This window comes from Scomber scombrus, chromosome 8 (assembly GCF_963691925.1).
Source record: "Scomber scombrus chromosome 8, fScoSco1.1, whole genome shotgun sequence".
Taxonomy (NCBI): Eukaryota; Metazoa; Chordata; class Actinopteri; order Scombriformes; family Scombridae; genus Scomber; species Scomber scombrus.
In genome coordinates, this window is record NC_084977.1 from 22,595,077 (window position 1) to 22,618,006 (window position 22,930).

The following is a 22,930-nucleotide window of genomic DNA, read 5'->3' on the forward strand; positions in this document are numbered from 1 at the left end:
TGGCTGGCTGGCTGGCTGGCTGGCTGGCTGGTTGATTGGCTGGCTGGCTCCTGCCTTTCGCTGTAAGGCACCTGCTGAAGTGACAGGCTGGCAACAAAGGGCCTCTCGCTATGAGAGAGTCGTCATTGCTGCTGTGGAGTGGGCAGGACAATAGAACAGAGAGGTGGCCTGGGCTTTTAGCCACGTGCCAGCTCGTGTCAACAACACACAGGAGCAACAGAGCACAGAGGAGCACAAAGAAGAGGAGGTGGAGAGGACAAGAGCGAGAAGGGGAAAGGGGAGGAGAGTGGCTGACACCTGCATGTGCTTCAGTTCTTTTTTCAATGGTGGACATCTTTACTTTACATAGTGGCTGAAAATACGAACGGAAAACTGAGATGGGAGGGAATACAAATGTGCAGGTGTGCATGCACACACACACACACACACACACACACACACACACACACACACACACACACACACACACACACACACACACACACACACACACACACACACACACACACACACACACACAGATGAAGACAGAGGAGAGTCTAGTGTCTTTAATGGGATTACTGGCTCATGGCAGGTCAGGTGATAGTGCAGATGTGTTATATAAAGGCTGCAGTAGGTGAAATGTACTGGCTCTGAAGCAGAACACTGTGCCAGTTTGTTTGGCTGGTTAGGGAATAAATCAATTTAGGCCTCACATGAAGCCCAGCCTGCTTGTGCTGTGCTATTTACTTCTGCAGTGAAATAATCATTAGCCTATAAAAATCTGAAAGTGAAAAATGTAAAGAACGCTATAAATAGTTAGCAACCAGCATTATGGATCACCGGCCTTGTAGCGTCCCTATGGACCTCAGCAGTTTTCTTTGTCTTAATTCCCTTTTTCATCATTTCTCTGTGCTGCCTCCACAAGGAAGAGGGTGAAGGTCTGAGTTGTGCAAAGATATCTCTCACACACACACACACACACACACACACACACACACACACACACACACACACACACACACACACACACACACACACACACACACACACACACACACCCACACACTGTTTTTAAAATCAGTCTGCAGACTGCTTGGCAAAACATGACTTCCAACCACATTAAACACACACCTGAACAGTGAGTCTGAAGAGCCTGAAAAGTCACATTAAGTTTGATCAGACACATTTCTCTGTATGTTCCACCTCCAACACACTAAGAGATGAGACATGCACTCACTTTGTGCAGTCTGAATGAGACTTAGTCATTAATACAGCCGTGTTGTGACATGTTGAAAAATGAACCGTGTTTGATGTCAGTGTTGTTGTTTGGTTCCTCTGCGTGATTGGTTGAGATTCATGCTGAGCTGCTCCCTGATTAACTTTATGCTTTTGTAGCCAGATTTGGGGAACAGAAAAGTCTAAATGGTTTGACTCTGTAGTGTGTTTGGCAGGCTTTGCAAAGCGTATTTTTAAAGGTTTCTCCTTCATCTTCATGCTGTGTTTTAAAATGTTTTGTTTTACTTTAGATTGAGAGACAATAAAGTTTCCTCTCTTCATTTTGTATTCCACAAAGTCTTGGACGATCTTACTCAAAGGCCTCAAAGACTGGCTCACACGCTGAGGTGTAATTGGTCCTCTCCTACTCTCTGTCTCTCTCTCGGCTCGTGGTCTAACATACACGAGTGCTCGCACATTTGGGCTAATGATTTTGAATAGTGATTAAAATGAATTGGAGAGTACGCTGCTTCTGTAGTATCCGGACCCCTCCATCATTAGTGGCTCTCTTCCTCTTTTTCTCTTTCTGTATCATCAGTGTTAGTCAAGCAGGGGTTTCAGACGAGGCCTGGGGTGGGCTTTCATGAGCACAGACTCAAAGGTTTCCCCACTTCTTGTAATCATGGACACCACTCTTCTAGCACTTTCACTGTCGTCTTCTGGTTCCTCAAAGGTGCCTTTGATTCCTTCACATCCTACACCCGGGCCGGATAGTGTCACATTATATTTTTCCTCTCTCCTTTTTAACTATCCACCCCAAACCCGATCTTCACCCCCTTTCTTGCCCTTCTCCTTTCTCTCCTTCTTAGGCCCAAGCTCATCAGTCTGTGTTCATATTTATTGTCCTCGGATCGAGAGCTGATTTAGCACTCTTCTCTTTGGGACTGCTTACTTCCAGGACCCTTCCCCCTCACTTCCCAATTCATCCCCCCTCCCTGCCAGTTTGCCTTGATCCACCTTTTTATAATCGGCTCCCTCTTTGTTTTTCTTCTTCTCCTGTTTTAAATGAATAATGCAGAGAGGAGGAAATAGGGATTAAAGAGGACCTAAAGCCAGTGCCAACTACTGTGGTGCACAGCTCCACACACCGTCTCTCACAGGACCATGAACACATCAGGGCTAACAAGCTTTCTTTTTTTCTCCACTGGCATTTTTCTCAGTTCTGCATCTATCCCACTCTGTCCTACTCCATCCCTGCTGTGCCCGGCTCTGCTTTTTGCTTCCCCCCATTCAGTTTTGCCCCAGTTGACTGAAAAAATGCTCTTTCATATCAAGGTTGAGTGACTTGTTGTTCACCACGTTGCAAAAGCCAACTCGCACATAGTTTTACAGAGCATGTTTTTAAGGTTGGGCAAGAAGCTTGTTGTCAAAGTGAAGGAGGAAATGATAAAAGTGGAAGTATTCTTTTGCACAAGAGGTTAATAAACAAGTTACAGAACATAAAATGTTGCATTTACAGATAGCACACAGTTAGCAGCACCATGTTCTGGTGAATGTTTGATGGATACTGTGAGTTTAATGCAGGAAGAATCTGTCTATTGGTGCATATTTCTTCTATTGGTCACAGCCCTCCTGTGTCTTTTCTGAAGGAACAGTGCCTCACGTCGGTGCCAAAACAGAGGAGAATGATGTTGTTGAGCAAATAACGCGGGCAGTGGTGGAAGGTAGGATGTGAGGACAGTCGTGAAAAGGACATATTTCTGCCCATATTCATAAATATGGGGCGCCTGTGCCACACACAGCTGATTTGTTAGCTCCTGTACAGTTAATAAAGCAGGTGTGTGCTGGAAGTGTTAGTCAGAGCAGACCGAATATTGCTAAATAGTTTTTAATGTCATTTTCTTTCCTCCTCTCGGCCTTCATCGCTATGTTTCTCCCTTCCTCTATCATATACATACATGCCTATGTGTGACTAGGCCTGCTGTGGGATTGTCAGGCTTGAGTCTCACTGTAGATGGAAAATAGTCAGAAAACAGGTTGTTTACATGGCGTGGTTTTTGGTCTGGATGGGAAAACATATTCTTTAGAAAAAACAATCATTAGTTTTTTAGAAAGATAAATAGAAGTTTTGTTTGCTCACTTAAATCTATACCAGTGGTCTCCAACCCTGCTCCTGGAGAGCTACTGCCCTGCATGTTTTAGGTATCTCCTCACTCTAACACACCTGATTCTAATAATCAAATCGTTATCAAGCCCTTTGACGAGCCTCAGCTGCTTGATAACGAGTTAGAGTGAGGAGATACCTAAAACATGCAGGGCAGTAGCTCTCCAGGAGCAGGGTTGGAGACCACTGATCTATACTGTATCTTCACCCAGTAAAGTTATGGATAATTTGTAGAAACATTTGTATTAACCTGTAAAACCCTCCCTTCCTATATACTAAGTCTTTTCAACCTAGTTTATCACAGAGGGATAAACAGTCATTTTAATCCAGTCCTACTAAAAGCACGAAAATATGAATGTTAGTGCTAAAACTTGAGGCTTAAAATATATTGATCAGGATTTTATCCACACACTAGTAGCATATCCACATATTTGCCCTGTATCGATTCTCTCTACAACAAACTAAAAGTTCTATCCAGTTGTATATTTGCAGCTGTCTCAGTCCAGAGCTCTGAACTGGGCTCTGGCATGCATCTATGAATAGTTAAGGGATTTAGCTTTTAGCTGCTGCTGCCCCATTGCTGCCAAAATTCGAGCCAGCCAGCCACCATTTCTTGGCCCCGTGACAGAAAGGCAGGCAGACTTGTACCTTGAGTTTCCACTGCTGTTTGTGACCACCAAATGTTTTGGAAGTCAGAAATTCTTTCCTGTGATGAGGGCAGGACTTTTTGTGGAACTATGAGAGAAACTGTGGAAACAGTGGAGCAAAGTTTTAGGGAGAGAGGGATTTAGTAGATTTAAAGTTAACATGATGAAACTTTAAGTCAGTCTGAATCTTTAATCTTGTGTTTGTCCAGTCAGTAGGCCTTGGCTTTTGATTGGCTGCACCTTGCTTGAACTTTGCGAGCGTGTGACCTCGCCTCGTTTACTCTTCTTGATTGAGTTAGCTTCATTAATTGTGCTGTTTCCTGGTGTGTGTTAATCTAACATGGCAGTCTTAATTGATCTTGTTAACGTGGGATGTGGGAGGCGAAAGAACGTCGGGGAGCTCAGATGCCCTCTGGTTATTTTGACACGTAGACAGTCAGAAACACAAGAGGGTTAGAGAGAGGAGTAAGGGTGCCAGCCCCAATCTAACAAAACGCAGAGCTGAAGTGCAAAGAATCACAAGGGGAGGCAGGAAGGCCAACCGGGTGGATGACTTGTAAGTCCCCTGTGACACCGAAATCAAAATGCCACGACACCAAGCTAGTCAAGCCGCCAGCATTCCTTTCAGCCTGCGTCTATTAAGCTGTATTTTCACCTTGCATTAAAATCCTCACGCAGATCTAGGACTTTTCCAGATTGTCTTAATAGGACCTGCAGCCAAATTAAAACACAGGTACAAATAATAAATGTTGAAGTACAGTTGTGAGAAACCTAATTTCTCTACTTTATCATCAAAGCACAAGAAACAACCTACAAATGAATTAAACATATTCATTTTTGGGGCTGCTGTGTTCTGTTTTTACCATAATTTCAAATATTAATACATCTTGCTTGCACATGTGTTGACTGAAAGAAAGATAGATACAATTTTAAAACAGCTGTTTTTCACGGTTTTAATTTAATTTGATTATTATCATTATAAGTATTTGATCATCAACATTGGCATCTTAATAAGAGGTTTTTAAAGAATGAACACAATCACATTTCTTAAAAATGATCCTGTCATCATTGTACACAGTAGATCAGTATATTATAATGTTAATGGTGTTGACTGTTTGTGGTAGTTGGTTAATTCAAGACCGACACGTAATACAGTTTTTCCTTTAACCACCTACAGAATAATTGATAAAATTGGAGACCACTTAGCATGATTTGCATATTAATGAGGAACGTCTTAACATTATTGTATCAAACACCAATGTAACGTGAAAATAAATAAAACACTTAAAATACTATACTTTTACTTAAAATACTAAAATACTATTTTTGGCAAATCGTCAAAAGCCAAAACTTTGTCAGGATCATCTACAGACTTTTCTGATCGAAAGTTATCAAGGTAATTTAATTATGTCAGTTTTAAAGTCATTCATTTTTAGACCTGTCTTTATGTTCAATTTTACATAAACGCTCATTATTTAAATACGTTTAAGCTATTGTAACAAAACTTCACTGAATTGTGACAAAAGTTTCTCTCACTGCAACCTATGGTCAATTCAGAAGTCTGTCACTCAAAACTTCACAAAATATATACAGGTTTTCTTTTGTATGCTACCAAAATGTACACAGGCAATGTTTGGGAACTAGACAGCAAGTGATTCAAATGGAGTTCAGATCAGTTGAATGTTCTTACTGTTTTACTGTAATAAGTATACACATTTTCTATTTTGCTACATTTTAGTAAAAAAAAACAGGCATTTTGATGTTTGGAAGCATTTTAAGTTTAAATAGACAAAAATACTCCAGTTTTGTACATGGAGTCATTGCCTCAAGTTTTGAGAAGGTTTGTGGAAACCACACAGGGTCTAAAATTAACACCAAGCGCCAAATGTGGGTAGATTTTCCATTTGGTGATTTTTCACAATCCGCTTGGATCCAGATTATTACAGTTTGTGGCTATATTATCAGTCTGCTTTGGGTTTACACATAGGAGTGACTTATAACGATATAAGTAATGTTGATTATAATGATGACTGTTATATACTTCTACCACCTTTTTCTGTATACACACTGCACCTGCATATATAAGCAGCATATATTTCTTTAGATATGATATGATAAAGATATTGTTGTTCTGTCTATCTGAAGAATTTCATGATTGTTCAATCAGCCACCTTTTCTAATCTAAACCATTCAAATAGCATTTTCCCTTCTAGTTGAAAACACAAACCAAAAGATTCAGGATTGGGCATTTAACAGTGTTTTTCTATGTTTGTCTTTTTGCCTCAAGCAGTGGGTGCTTTTAAATCCTTACAATTTGTAAACCTTCTTTACCTTTGAATCGATTTAAACATGTTTGAAACAAGCTTTTAATGTAAATTTCAGTAAAAATATTCCCAGTGTAGTCAGTGTAATCCCAGGAGACAGAGTGTTGTGCAAACACTTATTTTTATCATCTTCAAAGCTCACACGAAGGCCAGCGAACCTCAGGAAAGAAAAGCTGAACTAATATAAAATAAACATCCACAGAATTGGCAAAGTTCTTGTTAGCTCACATGCCTTCATACATGCGGACACACACACACACACACACACACACACACACACACACACACACACACACACACACACACACACACACACACACACACACACACACACACACACACACACACACACAAACATGCCCTTAGTGCCTTGCAGATATCCAGAGGTCTAATTAGCATTATTAACCTTTGGTGAATGGGACTGACGACATCAGCAGGGAGACAGTTCCTCAGTGCCATTTTCCTCTTCATTGTACCAGGGGATTTTTAATTGGCCAGGGAGGTTTGAGGTCTTGCCGCCTGCTCGTCAGAGGGGACAGAGACGAGAGACAGTTAGTAATACACAAATGACAGACTGACAGATCTGCAGACAGACTGCCTTCACTCTGGTGAAAAAACATGCAAATGTGCCCCTGTGAGGTGTGTTGTCTCCATTCCTCTTTGAGTGGAAGTTTAATGCATGTGTGTCCATTTGTGTTTGCGTGTATGTACAGTATTCATGAAAATAAGACAAATAGACAACTGATCCTGGTAGAATAATAAATCCAGCACCAGAATCTAGATCTATACACCAACACCAATTTTTTTCCTTTGTTGGTAGCTTTTGTCATAATATTATCTAGCATTTGCTTTTTCCCCAAAAGCACTCAGTGTATGCAGATGCATGTGTTACACCCACAAGTCTGCACACACTCAAGCAGCACAGCAAATTTCCTTAGCTTCCTTTTGTATGTTGAATTCATCTCACCTTACATCTGTATTTACTTGTGGATGACATATAGTTGTTGTTATTCATGCACTCTGTCCTGCGTATATTATGAGTAAATTGGTGTTAATTGTTAGAGTATGTTACCATGTTGTGTGCACTGGAATTGACACTGGAGCATCTGTCAAAATTTAAGTGCTTCCCACATACATGAGTTTAGAGCAGACTAAGCTAATTGCATGTATGAATATAATTTTTTTGCATCATACTTTTTTTCCCCCAAAGATTTGTGTAAATTATTCATTCAGGTAACATTTCATATTATGGCTCTATTTTGTTTTAAGTACAGTGATAAGCCAAGCAACCGGTGGTGGAGTATCTTATGCAATTAGCCTGCTTCCAGGCTCCATGCCAGAACACGCAATTATACAGCACCGTGTCATACACCCCTTTTCAACACACTCACCTCTGTGTGACCTAATTTCTCAGAAAACAGAAAATAAAGTGGAACTGCTTAAATGCGGGTATATCCAGGAATTCCTATGAGAGGCTTCATGGAGGAATGCCAAGGAAATACAGAGTGGCATTATCTCTGCTTCGTACAGATTAACATCACTGCCTGCTGTAGCTCTGCCATGCTGCAACTTGAGATGGACCCAGACAAAGAGTGTCAAATCCACAGGCAATGACGTGGGATCCAGTTCTGCTGAAACTGGATACCAACGAAACTGTGGCCGTGAACAGCACTGGATAGTTTGGTGTTGAACAGCAGAGAACAGTTGTCCAGTTGATTGAGGTTATTATTTCCTGCGGGGAGAACGTATTTATATATGTTAATCAGAAATTCTGTTTTGTGGGTTTGACTCTCAGAGGTGGAAAGGATCAAGCTCCTGACACCATGGATATGGACACACAGCCTCAAGGACAGCAAGCAGCCGTGCCAGTGTTTCAACCCCAGGTAGACTTCACACACACACACACGCACACGCACACGCACACACACACACACACACACACACATAAAGACACAAATTTGTCATATCAAATGAGCTGATCTGCTTCATGGTAGTATTAGATTTAACTGTTAAAAATCTAGTAAATCTAACTAATTTAGATTAGAAAGTATATTTAAATTAGCGGATTGGCAAAAAATGATACAGTCAGGCTATTTTAGCTTTATAAACATTCTCTCACTTGAATTCTTAGCAAATGTACTTTATCATGATTGATATTTTGGTATAAAATTACAATTACTGGCATAGTCCACCCCTGTTGCTCAGGGTCTCTATGCCAGAAAATCCTTTATTGTAGTTCTGTCACGTTTTATATCATCATACAGTGAATAATGTAATTAAATTAAATAAGGAATATGGCCTTTAAAATTGTTTCCTTGTAGGTTCATTTACAATGGGGAAGTGTTTCATAATTTATGATGATATCACATCCCTTCATCCATTTATTGCCAGCCTTGTATCTCTCCTTCACATTTTGAACTGTAAATATTCTATTTTTCCTCTTCGTCAATCAAGTTGCACCTTCCAGTCCAAGCATCCTTCAGACCACTGTAGCCTGTGTGTGAAATAGACAGCAGTGGATGAATGTTGAGTTGTTTCTATTGATCAGAGCTCTGGAGACTGACAGAGCCTGGCCTCCCTGCATGCCTCTTTTGGTTCGATACAACTCAGGTTTGCTCTGTGCAGATCTGGTCACTGTTGGATTTTAATACCGCCCTCCAACATCAGGCCCATTGATTTCTTTCCAGAAGGATGTTTTTGCCTCCATAACTATTGAATAAACTTTAAACAAGGAGGATCATCCATATGCCCTAGAGTAAATGTGGATTTTTTCTTTTTTTTGTAGGAAAAAATAGAACTAAAAATAGGCCTGTTGTTGTTTTCCTTGTGTATGCAAGGGCACTGCAACATTAACACTGGAATTACCAAGGGAGTTAATTTATTCTAAGATTTGTAATTGCAATATTAAGGATAATTGGGTTGCACACAGAAGAAAGTCAGATAAAAGCTCTAATGATTAATTTGACTTTAAGCAACAGCCCCTACACATCCACACACAAACACTAGATCCACTGATCTCCCAGCAGTTGATTATGTGTTATTGTTCGGGCTTAATTATTTTTTTTCACTGTTTTTCAATCTATTTCTAGCAGTCTTCATCAGTGTTAATTCCAGGCCCACATTTTTTGCCAATGTTATTGGTAGCACAGTGAGTTTTCTACGTTGCATCATGTTTTTCCCCTTGCATAGAGCTCGACTGAACTGATTTCACATTTACTGGGAGATGGAGAGAGAGAATCAGTTAGAGTACAGTATGTAGATTGCTGTCTAACCTGCATCCAGATGGGTGTCTTTCAACAAGTCCTGTATCTATTTCACACTTTCCTAAGGTTCAGTCTGCTTGGCAGCACAGGGGGAAAAAAACCCCACCAGCCTCCTGAAGAAATCTGAATTGTATATGCGATGAAGGATATTCTGTATCGCTTGCAATATCGTTTCTCTTGGTCCCGGAGGTATGATGCATATGCATTAGGTAAACGAGATGAGCTGGTAAGATGTGCATTTTTAATGGCGCATTTGCTCTTTGAGTGAGTGGGAGGGTTGGTGAGGAGGCCCTTCAGATCAGATTTTGATAGTCACTGCAGAGTTTGACAGACACGGATCTGTCTGTAAGCGCTGAGACAAGGTGGTGCGGTTGTGGAGCAGATTGAGAGGAGAAGAACGAGAAGCACCTTTGGGGTGAATCCTGGCGCTTTGACTGCCTGGCTGGCTCACTGGCTGACTGGCTGAGGATGAATATTGCATGGTGCTTTGCTCAAGGGGGCTGGTGACTGGTGAGGGTGGGAGTAGTGGGCCTCCCTGCCTGCCAGTCGCTGTCTCTCTCTGTCTGTCTCTCCCTGTTGCCCTTCTTCTCTTGGAGAGTATGTAGACTACTAATCGGACTCATTTTGGTGCACACCGCTTACATGTGTCCACTCAAAATTTTTGAGAATGTTTTTGTCATCGCTGTCCGCACCCAAACACCTGAACACCTAAATTCTCTTCTTCTACACCCTATTTTGGTTGTCAAACAATAAAACTGTGCATTGCAGCCAACATCTGGTCAGCAGCGGGAAAAAACAAACTGTTTCTTTTGCTGAGTCTCAGCTGGTTAAACCTCTGTTTTGGCCAAGCTCACAATTTAGTAGTTCTCATTTGTATATGTTTTATTGTGTTGTTTGACAACTGAAAAAGTAGTAAACTGTGGTTTAATCGCCACCCATTTAAATCCTACCTGTTAACCATGCTAACATTACTTTCTACAGTGCTATGCTGAATGTTCCTCACTATCTCAGTGTGGTCTGTCAAAATTAAAAGAAATACAGCTAAATGTCAACTAGCGCTGCAACTAACGATCATTTTCAGTTTTTATCTGCGCATTATTTTCTTGATTCATCAATTAAAACATTTTTTCTATAAAATGTCACAATTTTTTAAATAGTGTGTTATAATTTTTTAGAGCCCACTGTGACATTAATACAAATTTTGTCTGATGAACAGTCAAAAGTCCAAAGTAATAAAAATCATCACATTTAATGGGCAGCGACCAGCAAATGTTTGGCATTTTTTGCTTGATTAAAGACAAAAAACGATCTATTGATTATCAAAATAGCCAGTGATTCATTTCCTGTCAATCAATTAATTTAACATTTTTACAATTGTTTCATCTACACCAAAAACAGATTCAGATTGATCCACTTTAAAAAAAAAAGAAAAAAAAAAAAGAAGTAATTTTCAGGTGACTAAAACATTATTTCAGTGAGGGCGATGTGTCAAAAGAGAAACAGATATATATTCAGTGTGGACGGTACTGAGTGTGTCTCTCTTTCTGTTCCTGTCTCTCTCAGTGGGAAACGGCACCTCTCTGCCGCCGCTGGACTTTCTATGGCAGCCGTTGGCACTGCTTGGCTGTCACATCACACCCTCTGCCCTCTGCTGCTTGTCTCCCCCCCCATCCCCCCTTCTCACCCTCATCTCCCTCTCTCTGTCTTCCGCATTCCCTCTTCCACTCTCCATGTGTCTTGTCAGTTGTGTTTGGCAATGGTGTCATTATTGGGCAGCCCATATCACACTTCCACCGATGAGCTGTCAGTCTGCTCTCTCTCTGTCTGTCTCTCTCTCTCTCTTTCTCTCTCTCTCTCTCTTGCTCTCGCTCTCTCTCTTGCTCTCGCTCTCACTCTCTCTCTCGCTCCCCTCTCCTCTTCTCTCCTCTCTTTCTTCCTTTTTCAATCCCCCTGCTAGTGCGTTGCCCATGGTGGTTGTGTGTCACCTTTATACCCAAGACACACTGTCCCCTTACAAATGCTACCCATAATGCCTTGCATGGCTGCTGCTTAATCGCCATTCCCTACAGCTTGTCCCCATCACCAACCAGAATAACATGAGTGCAAAGAATAAGCAGAGCTGGCACCCCACATTATACAGCAATGAATTGTAGGTTTAAAAAAAGAAAATCTGTACTAGAAAGATCAAAATTTGGAAAAACACTGATTGTTTCTTTGTCTCAGCCTATAGTTATAGCATAGGCCTGGAGTGAAGTGATTGATCATGTCTGACATGTGACCCTTCATTGATATAGTCATCTGCCAGTTATGACATAATGACATACTATTTTTTATTCTTCTGTTTCATGAAAGAAACAAGTGGTTCATTGATTTAAAGCTTTCTGAATATCATCCTTAATTTTAAATGGCTGCTTTTATCCAAAATTACCCATTTTTCTTTTGTTTTTCTTTCACAACATCCCAAGAGAGAATCGAACACATAAGCTTAGTTTGTGCCATGCTTTACCTGTTCAAATACATGCGATATTTAAGACACACACACAATCAAGTTTGGATCCTTACAAGCAGTGGTCCGTCTAACCCTCTCCTCCCAGCTTTGTTCAGACACTGACCCCTGCGTCATTCAGGGTCACTCCTCTGTGACTTCCCCTTATGTGTGTGAGTATGTTTTTTCGGGGCCTTGTGTTTCAGCTGGGAGCTCCTGATTGTGTGACACCCGTGTGCGGCAGATGAGACGGCCTGTCAGTCAGCTGTGGCCTGGCTGCCCTTTGAAGGCCAGGCCAGGGGGCGAAGAGGTGCCGCAAATGGCCTGTGAAGTTTACATACACTGCCCACTGCTAAACAGATTAGCTCTAATGAAGTGTCTAATGCCGGGGCCACTGGCTGACATAATCCTGCCTGGCAGCCCGACCCCTTGGCTGCCAAAAAAGCCGCCCTCCCTCCAGCCCTCTCCTCCGCCCTCGCACGGCCTCTGCTGCCACCCAGGGCGACTCCACATGGGGAGGTGCCCACTGTTAATCATGCCGGACAGTGTGCGATCTGACATGCAAATGTAGGTCATTGCATATGTAAATGTGTGATTACGGGGCTGGCATGCCAGGACACATTAGCGAGACTGTGCTCTCAGCAGGCGGTTGTCACAGCGCTTTAGAGGCTCATGCTAACATTTGTCAAGCTACCACGCAGCGAATGAAAGCAATGCCCTCTTGTCCTCTCCGCTCTCTCTCTCTCTCTCTCTGTCTCTCTCTCTCTCTCTCTTTCTCTCTCTCTCTCTCTCTCTCTCTCTCTCTCTCTCTCTCTCTCTCTCTCTCTCTCTCTCTCCCTCTCTCCCTCTGAATCTATATACCTCACACTGTCCATCCTGCATCCTTGCACAAATGCCTCTGTCACCATTATGAAAAGTCATTGCACAATATCTATTTAGTAGTAGCTATTAGTGAAGCACTGTAGCAGTTTAGAGCTTCTTTTAGAGCTGCCGTAATGCTGAACAATAAGTTATGGAGCAGTGTGTCATGCTCGCTGTCAGAGTGACTCTCAGACAGCTTGGGATGATGGCGGTGTCATGCTGGAAAAAAAAAGCACACACCTCGGCAGTGTTAATTGGACAAGGCATCTCATTGGCTCACGCTTCCTCCTTTGGCTGTCAACTTTAAAATACAATGAAATGCTTAAATTGGTTGCTCCCCCTCCCCCCTCACGCCCCCCTCGAAGCCTTCCAAACATATGTGAACAATTCTGTTTTCAGTTGTGCCTCCTCTCAATGTGTGTGTGTGTGTGTGTGTTTGTATCTGATTATATATTTTAGGTTAATTCTTAGGTATTTTACAGTCTTCGAGTAGTTAGTCCTGCAGTGTACAGACATTTGACTAAGTCATGACAGCACTTTTTTGAGTGTTGGCAACATTAACTGTCTTTTATATATTATTAGATGTGATCTTATAGGTAACCATCAGTGCTGAAACAATTACTTGATACATTTTCTGTCAGTTGACTACATCAACTGTCTTTTTTAATGATTACGTTAAGTTGTTCATCAAGGAAATATTTACTGGTTCCAACTGTTTAAATATAAGATTTTTCTGATATTTTCTCAGTTTTATATCATTATAAATGGAAAATGTTGGAGTTTAGGCCTGTTGAATCAGCACAACTAGCAATTTTAAGATTCCACTTTCAGCTCTTGGAAGTTGTGATGGGAAATTTCACAACTTTTTAATATTTTACAGATGAAACATTTTGGATATTAATCAAAAACCATTAGATCGCCATAACAATAAAAATTGTTGTTAGTCACAGCCTTATGAACCAACAGTTTTTTTTCTTTTTTCTGTATTTTGTTTGAGGTTACTGCAGGATAAAAAGCTCCCAGTCTTCCTTGGTAGTGACTGGGCAGTTGAGGTAATCCTGTATAGCCTCTGGTCTGTGCTCATGGTAACTCTGTCAAACTGCTGAAAGCAAGTGATGTGAACAAGTGTGATGACACTCCCTGCTTGTGTGTTTTAGTGCTTAGGAGATTAATTTTTGACCTTCTCCCCCTATCTGTCTTCATTCCCTCTGTCCTAAATCGCCTGCCCCTGAGCTGCTCCCACGGCCACATTGGCAGAAGCGCTGGTGACATGTGGCATTCTGATATCTGTCACCTTCTGTTTGGTCCCGCCGACGCCTTGTACAAGTTTACCAAAAAATGGAAAGGTCACGCAGCCTGCTCTCTGCTTTTTTCACACATCATATCCAAGGGGCTCATTCTGGTTTATTTTTGAGTGTTTTTTAATTGTGGAAGGTGAGTGTCTCAGCCTGCACAGCCAGTCCTGTGGCGAGGAGAGATGAGGAGGCTTGTAGTCTGTGGCGCAGTGCCAGGCTGTCAGGGATATGACTTGGCAGACAAAGGAAGGGAGAAGACTCTAGATTCTAGTGAACTCAAAAAGCAAGTTAGATGAAATGATTAGATTCCTGCATTTGTGTAATGGAATATTTTATTTACCCCTGTAGGCAGAGTTTTTTTTTCACTTTTACTCTACAGAGAGGTCAGAGTGCTGTTAAGCTACAGAACAGCACCCGTGGAGCCAAAGGGTGATTCATTGGCCGCCCAAGCAGATGCAAGATAGAATTTAAAGGTTTAACTAATTACTATTATCAATCCAAATCCAACAAAAAATAAATAAATTACTAACTGTTTTAACAAAATGTTTCTGACAGGCTACCTGTCAAAAGTTAGTGACAACCACTCAGTAACTATGTGGTTTGCTATATAAATAACAGAACAGTCTGTAGGCTTAGTGAAGTTATGTTATGCTGCTGGTAAGTGTGTACTGTGCACATTCCTCAAGACCTTTCACAGCATGACACATCAGCCTAATGCCAGTCAAATCATCAGCAACCCAGAGCAGCCTCTCAGCTAAACAAAATACAGAAACTGGGGCCTTGCTATGATTTCACCAACATCCTTCAACAACCAGATCGTTTAAGAGGCAAATATATATTGTTATGGCAAAATGTCTGTAAATCATTTGTTTTTCTCTCCCGTCTGCACAGCTGTTAATAGAATTTTTTTTTCATCTTTCAGAAACCATTGCAGCCAGACATGGGCCATAATTCACTGGCTAACTTCCAAATTGAGAAAAAGATTGGTCGCGGCCAGTTCAGCGAGGTCTACCGGGCGACGTACCTGCTAGACAAAACATCAGTGGCCCTGAAAAAAGTCCAGGTGAGACACAGTTAACACATCACCTACTGCTTTACAGCCTAAGTGTGGGACAACAGAAACAGAAAGTCATGGATCGAGTTGATACACACACACAAAATGAAAAACTCAACAAAGCATGGAAAATCAGAAAGAAATGCTTCGAAATGTAAGAAAAGACTTGAAGATTCTTATTTTTTGACTATTAGTCTACATCATTTTCCATTGCTATTGATTGTTTTGACAGTGAAGAACCACTACCACATGCAGACATCTAAACATCCATGTGGATTATCATTTTTGCTGTGTGGTAAAGTACAGTATGATTGTGTGTAGGCTAATCTGCTATCTAAGATGTGACTCTGCAGTTCGCCTGGTGAAGTCGTGTGTACACACATACCCACACCTCACACACACCTTACACAGGGATATGTGCGTGTAACTCAGATGTGAAACACCTGTAGACACTGCAACGCCACCCTCTAGATAACAGCAACCATGTTTTCTGTTTAGTGTTTTTTTTTTGTCTTATTTCTCTCCATCTCTCCATCTTACCATTTCTTGAACATGTCATAACACCCCTCTGTGTCCTGTCTCTCTTTCCCTCTCCCCTTTTGATCTCTTGATAGATATTCGACTTGATGGATGCCAAAGCTCGGCAAGATTGCATCAAAGAGATAGATCTCCTAAAGGTAAAGAACCAGAGAAGAGGGAGACGGCGTCATGCGCTGCGCTCTGTTCTCTTAAGGTGCCTCAGCTGAGGCCTTCCACCAAAGGAAAACAATTGATCTGCACCAGACGGCTTGGATTTGCGTTGTGTGTGTGTGTGTGTGTGTGTGTGTGTGTGTGTGTGTGTGTGTGTGTGTGTGTGTGTGTGTGTGTGTGTGTGTGTGTGTGTGTGTGTGTGTGTGTGTGTGTGTGTGTGTGTGTGTGTGTGTGTGTGTGTGTGTGTGTGTGTGTTCATTTTCATTTTCATGCATGGTTATGAATGCAGAAGGATGTTTTGAGAATTTGTGCACACAAGTGAGGATGTGAATGAGTATGTGTGTGTGTGACTGTACAGTACATGTGTATTACTGTCTCCTTATGTCTCGAGCGAGTGTGTGTGTGTGTGTGTACACACATGAATGCGCCTCCCTCCAGGCTCACATTGACTTTTTTTTAAATACTAAAACTATTGTCTTTTTTTATCTTTTTGTAATGCTTAGAGCTGGGCAATAGTGCACCAGCAAGGAAATTTAGCAGCCTCCCTCTTGTGTCTCTTTATGTTTTGCCCCCTCCCTCTCTTCATTCTTGCCTCACTTTCTTCTCCAATCAAGTGCTTTCATTTATCAAACTATCTTAAACATGTGTCAGCCAGGCTCCTCTCAAACAATGACGAACAAACTAATGACATCTTCAATATCTCCTCCCTGTCTGCAATATCCTAGATGTGTTTGTGGTTTGTTTGCACGTGTGTGTGCATTCATGCATTCCTGGTATTCTTTCCCTTCTTATATGTAGCCATCCTGAATGTGTGTGCACTGCAGGCAGTTCGTACGCAAATACACACACACACACACACACACACACACACACACACACACACACACACACACACACACACACACACACACACACACACACACTCAGATTCACATTAGGCAGAACAAGAAAACAAAACCAATTAGTTTGTGCCACTCAAACACTTCAGTGAAGCTCCCGGGGCTCTTTGGGCCAATCAAACACAACAATACTTAGATGCAGGCGAGACCCTGTAGAGAGCTGTAATCTGAGTAGAAGATCATTGACTTGACGGCAGGAGACAGCAGGGTTCGCCTGGATCTGTATCTCTGACCTCATAAGAGGGGTCAGGGCAGGGTTAAATGTCACACTCTACCGGGTGACTACATTCCTCATTTCTTCTATGCATCTCACATTTGCTTAATTTCTCTTTCTGATTTTTTAATGCTCGCTTTCTCATTATATGGCTCGTCTTCCTTCGTACCACTTTTCAGTCTTTTTCCTTCTTCTTGTTCCTGTCCATTCTGTCTATTGCACAGTTGTCATGTCTCTCTCTACACCACTCCTCTCTCTCTCATTGCCTCGTCTTCCCCCTTCAGAGCTTTTTGTTCCCGTCTTTTCATCCTGTAAGCTGATTGCTAGTGAACATGGAAGTTATGCCCGGCCCTGCGCTGCCCAGCCAGCCTGATAATAAAGGGCTGAGTGTGAGAGAGAGACAGTCCTTCTGCCTTACCCCCCACTAGACAGGCCAACAGGAGACACAGCCAAATCAGAATAATGAGAGGCACACTGGCATGGACCGACTGGAATGACACACATACTCGTGCACAAACACACACACACACACACACGCGCGCATGCATGCGCACACACACACACACACACACACACACACACACACACACACACACACACACACACACACACACACACACACACACACTTACTGGCTCTCAACAGTCTCCCTATTTGTTTGTTTGTCTGTCTGTGTTTGTGTCTGCTCATTCATCTGTATTTTCCTGTTTTGGCATGATGATTTCAACTTGAGAATCTCATTTCTCACTCTGTCCTTTTGTCTAAATCCTCGCCGATAAGAATGTTGGTTGCAGAAATAGCCTGCTCTCTGCCAGTCTGCTAGTTTCACAATTCTTGAAATCCCACAGCTGTGTATTCCTCTCGCTTGTGGATACTATCAAGCCTGGATTGTATTCTGAAGACTAATGATCTGCCCTAATCAGCAGTGAAAAGCCATAATGATGTCTGTGTGTTTGCTTCTTTTGTGTGCTTCTGTCTGTGTGTTTGCTTCTTGTGTGTGTGTGTGTGTGTGTGTGTGTGTGTGTGTGTGTGTGTGTGTGTGTGTGTGTGTGTGTGTGTGTGTGTGTGTGTGTGTGTGTGTGTGTGTGTGTGTGTGTGTGTGTGTGTGTGTGTGTGTGTGTGTGTGTGTGTCTGTGTCTGTGTCTGTGTCTGTGTCTGTGTGTGGCTGTGGCTGTGCATCTGATTAGATCATACCAGTGGTTTACTGACAAGACAGAGAACTGGCAGCAACCAGCTTCATTTAACCTGATACACATACACACACACACACACACACACACACACACACACACACATACACTTCCTTAATCTTTAGGTCTCTTTGTGAGCATTATATTTCTTTTGTAAGTTTAGAATATATTTAGCTTTTATCTAATGGACAAACAACCCAAAAACCCATATGCGCTCATTTTCATATGCAGTGCGTTAAGAAATATCAATGTTGTGTAATTCCTACTGGTGATGTTTTATTTTACTTCATTTTCCTTAGCAGAACGTAGCAGAAATCTTTTCAGCCATTGTTGTTCAGCTTGCTACCAGTTGTATTCCTGGGAGCATGTTATTCCATTTATAAATATACTATAACCTAATTTGTGACAGTAGTTAATTTTGCACCATCAGATTGCATTAGTCAGTATCGTGTTCTTCTTTGAAACACATCACCAGCTCACCAAATATATCACATAGAGTCTTGCATGATTAAGTAATTACACATGCTTGTTGGTCTCACCCAGCGTGTGTAATTACATAATCATGCAAACCTCTATGTGATATTTCTCAGTGAATGATTGTTGTATTGCAGTCGGCTTCCATCCATCATTTACATAAACATCTGCATGTGAACATATCTCTACATTTCTCTGTATCCTTCGCCTGAGGTTCAAGTTGTGGAAGAGGAGTGGGCTTGGGGAGGGTGTGTGTGTATGTGAGTGGGTGGGTGGGAGGGGAGGGGAGGCGGGGTGGACTTGTCATCACTCCCTGGCTGTGCTACAGTGTGGAGTCGTGTAGAACTGCCACTCTGAGCCAAAAATACATCTGGCAAGAGAGTGGACAAGGGAGGGAGAAGGAAAGATGGAGACACTTGGGAAAGAAAGGAAAGGAAAGAAAAGAGAGAACAAGTTAGGAAGGGTTTTGTGGAGGGGATGCAGAGATGGAGTGGAGAGTGTAGTGTAGCGTAGTGTACTGTACTGCGCTCTCCTTTCCCCTCTTCTCGGCATCATCCGGAGCATGAACATTTCTTTAATCACAGCAGAGAAAGCAGAGTGGAGCCGAGTGGAGGACGCGTGTCACACCGCTCCGTCTGCTCGCATCACAGCCCCCACCCCCCCCTCCCTGACATGGCCACGCCACACAGCTCCATGTCTCCAGCTCTCCACATACCACCCCCCCCCCCCCCCCCCCCCCCCCCGAATACTTATAACTCTGCTCACCTTATGCTTCCCCTGCTCTCTTTTTCTTCCTCACCTTTTGTTCTCTCTCCCTACCTTTTCACCCCGCCCTGTCTCCATCATTCCTTTTTTCTTGTCTGTGTCACTGTGTCATTTGTTTCTTTCACTTCATCGCACCTACCCCATTCCCCTTTCCCCTCTTGCTCTGGATGGATAGAGACTTTTTGTTTACTACAGGGAATGCTGTTCCTGCCTTATTGACCAGCCAACAGGAAGGAATCTCAGCCAGCGATGAGCCCGAAATGCTTGTTTTTCTGACTGCCAGCCATGTCAGCCTGTCAGGCGCACGCATGTGTGTTTGTGTGTGTCTCACACATGGGTTGTTGTCATCACAGACAGAGGGGTTGTTGTGACATGTCACCCAGCTTTGTCACACTTGAGGACAAAACCGTCTCATTAGGTCCACACTTACAAAATATGGATTCCAAATGTGGATTCAACTGTTTTTCTTTAATTAGTATTAGCTGGTGAAAGTGCAGCGCATTGCACAACCCATGACATGAACCGCTGTTATATATCAGCAGCAAAGATAATAGGTTTGTTTTGATATAAAGTGTATAATATGTTTGAAAGGAAATACCACTGTATGTTGCTTTTAAGAGGAATGGCTTTTACTCTTTTGATTAGGTAGTGTGACCAAGGATCGTCTTAATGCGACAACACTGTCACCAAGAAGACTTCTGTTGACCTTTCTGTTTTTCTTCCACAGCAACTGAACCACCCCAATGTGATAAAGTACCATGCATCTTTTATTGAGGACAATGAGCTGAACATTGTACTGGAACTAGCAGATGCTGGGGACCTCTCGCGTATGATAAAGGTAAGGGACGTCACACAACAACAGTCCTACTAGCTAACACTCTTGCCTAGACTACTGGAAGAAGAGCATTTCATGAGTAGTTCAAAACAAAAATGAAAAACAATGAGAGCCTTAAAGTTGCAGTGAAATGGCTGTAGCCTTTGACTACTTTAATGTGACGGATTAAACTGCGTGGTGTACTGTAACTAGAGGGATATAAATAAAATCCTTCAGATTTAATTGGTCCAAAAACAGTTTAAATGACTGTTTATCCTCACACACACCTTTCTCACCTTGTTGTCATATCAACAAGTGGAGGATGAGTGAGAAATGAATATATCAGACCTAAGCCACATTTTTTGGAAATGAAAAGAAGGTCTTGCCCACTGATTGAACACACATTTCTACTCATGATATTGCTCTGCCAACTACTTTGACTCCAAGTGCGGCGTTATGTGATGGTTGCTGTTAGCTAGTTGCCCAAAAATCACATTAGGGCAACTAGCCCAAATTTGATTGGATACATTTTTGTATATGCCCCTGAATTCAAGATGAGTCATCAAACGTTTGAAAACATTTCATAGAAAATGCAGACATTTTGATATAAAAATACTCAAAAAATGATTTATTTTTTTGATATATTTGGCATATAAAAAGAGGGACACAGAATCAAAAGTAGAATATTTTTTCTTTGAAGGACATGACACTCAAATGAGACTCTGTGTGGATATCAAGTAACTTAAAACATCTGTCGGTTTAATTTTTATCATAGAAAGTTTGACATCACTTTTGATACTCTTCTTATACTTTTTACTTATTCTATGTGTGCTTTTGTACATTTTTTCCCCAATTCTCAGCATATATATAAATAAGTAAGACCCTAGATTTTGACTCACAGGAAATTATCTATCTGTATTACATATGTATGAGAAGTCCTGGTAGCCTAACGGTTAAGGTACATACCATATAGCCAGAACATCCCTGGATCAATTACATCTGGTAGAATCAGTTCTTTCTCTCCCTCCACCCATGGCAACTATTATAAATTAAAAAACATATATATACTAAATAAAGGCAAACATGACAGAAAATAATATTTAAAAAAGTAATTTTAGTAGTTGTTATTGTCCGCCTTTTAAACCACTTAACTTTAAGTCCAGTCAAGACTCAAGATTTAGCCATGAAAAAAGCTTCTGGATGGTCTATAGTTCATTCATTTTAAAGTACTTTGATACAACATCAAATAAATAGACTAGGGTTTTTAAACGGATGCTTATGCTTTGAGTGTTGATATCTGACAACAGTAATAGCCAGCCCAACACAGTACCTCACACTGGGTGTCAAAAGAAATGCTGGTTTGGAAACAACAGACTGCTGATGTGGCCCTGTATAACTGAAGGTATGGAGGGAGGAGGTCTGTGGTTTGTGGTGGATGCAGGGTTTTGACTGCCTGGACACTGAGTCAATCTCAATCACCCATCCCACACTGAAACCAAAAACCAAATATTATAAGGCCTCCTGCAACCTTCTTTAATAGCCAATAGTCTGTGCTGACAGCTGCCTTGACTGGAAAAAAAAAATTGTTAAGAATAAAATGATGAGTAATGGTCATAAAGTTCCACATGTGTTGTATGTTCAGGGCTGTGCAAAGGCTGTACATGAATTATCTGGCTTTAATCATATGTTGTCCTCATATCTTTTACACAATAAATCTAGGTAAATAAATGTGAGATAGTTGTTCATTTGCAGTGATACTTTAATGTGTCAACCTGCCCACAACCTGCCATTCAAAATAATCAAAATTAAAATTAGAATAACGCAATGTGTCAAGTCGGCCAGTTCTTAAACCCAGATCTACTCACTCTTCAGTCCGGGGACGTTGTTGTTAAAATTGGTGCAGAAGGAGGAACACGGTTATTCAAAAGTAGAAGCAATTACATCCCAGACTCGCCCTGTTATTCGTCTTTGAGTTAGACCAAACCCTCAGTTATTATAAAACCTGCCAGTATAGCAAATTAGTGGTGTGCATGTAAAAAGCCTGGTCTTCTCCCATGCATAAATGATGCTGCAGCGTTGTATCGGCACAGCTCGACAAGCTGTTTGCAGTCATACTCAGCAGCTCCACATCCGTACAGTTCAACACAGCAAATTAGGAGAGGCGAGGATTAGCGATACAAGAGAGTGAACATGGCAGGCTGAGCACACACACACGCACACACACACACACACACACACACACACACACACACACACACACACACACACACACACACACACACACACACACACACACACACACACACACACACACTGTTATATATGCAGTACTCACACACACATACACACACACATACTGAATACGTACATATGGTGCACTGTGTAAGCAAAGAATATGCAGACACAACTGGGGAAGCACACAGTCACGCAAATGTTCAGAGATGCACTTTACAAAGACGCAACATGGCAGCCTGAAGAGGTAAGATAACAAACCACTGAGTGTCACTGCTAAGCTAAGCTACCAAGGATGCTGGGAGCATTCAGACTGTGTCATCTCCTTATGGCAGCTGACAACATACACTCATACACACAAG

The 22,930-nt window shown here is 41.8% G+C and overlaps 1 protein-coding gene across 3 annotated transcripts in view; it reads left to right on the top strand.

Moving 5' to 3' along the window:
• nek7 (NIMA-related kinase 7) overlaps window positions 1-22,930 on the top strand; it is a 65,792-nt gene that overhangs the window by 13,714 nt on the left and 29,148 nt on the right. The window contains exons 2-5 of one of the 3 annotated variants that reach the window (XM_062423875.1): window positions 8,128-8,215; window positions 15,159-15,299; window positions 15,905-15,967; window positions 20,250-20,360. In XM_062423875.1, the coding sequence (XP_062279859.1) occupies window positions 8,156-8,215; window positions 15,159-15,299; window positions 15,905-15,967; window positions 20,250-20,360 (375 nt within the window). In that variant the 5' untranslated portion in view covers window positions 8,128-8,155. Of the gene's footprint in view, window positions 1-8,127; window positions 8,216-9,094; window positions 14,376-15,158; window positions 15,300-15,904; window positions 15,968-20,249; window positions 20,361-22,930 lie in introns of those variants that run through there. The other 2 variants (XM_062423878.1, XM_062423877.1) reach the window with 2 other exon arrangements.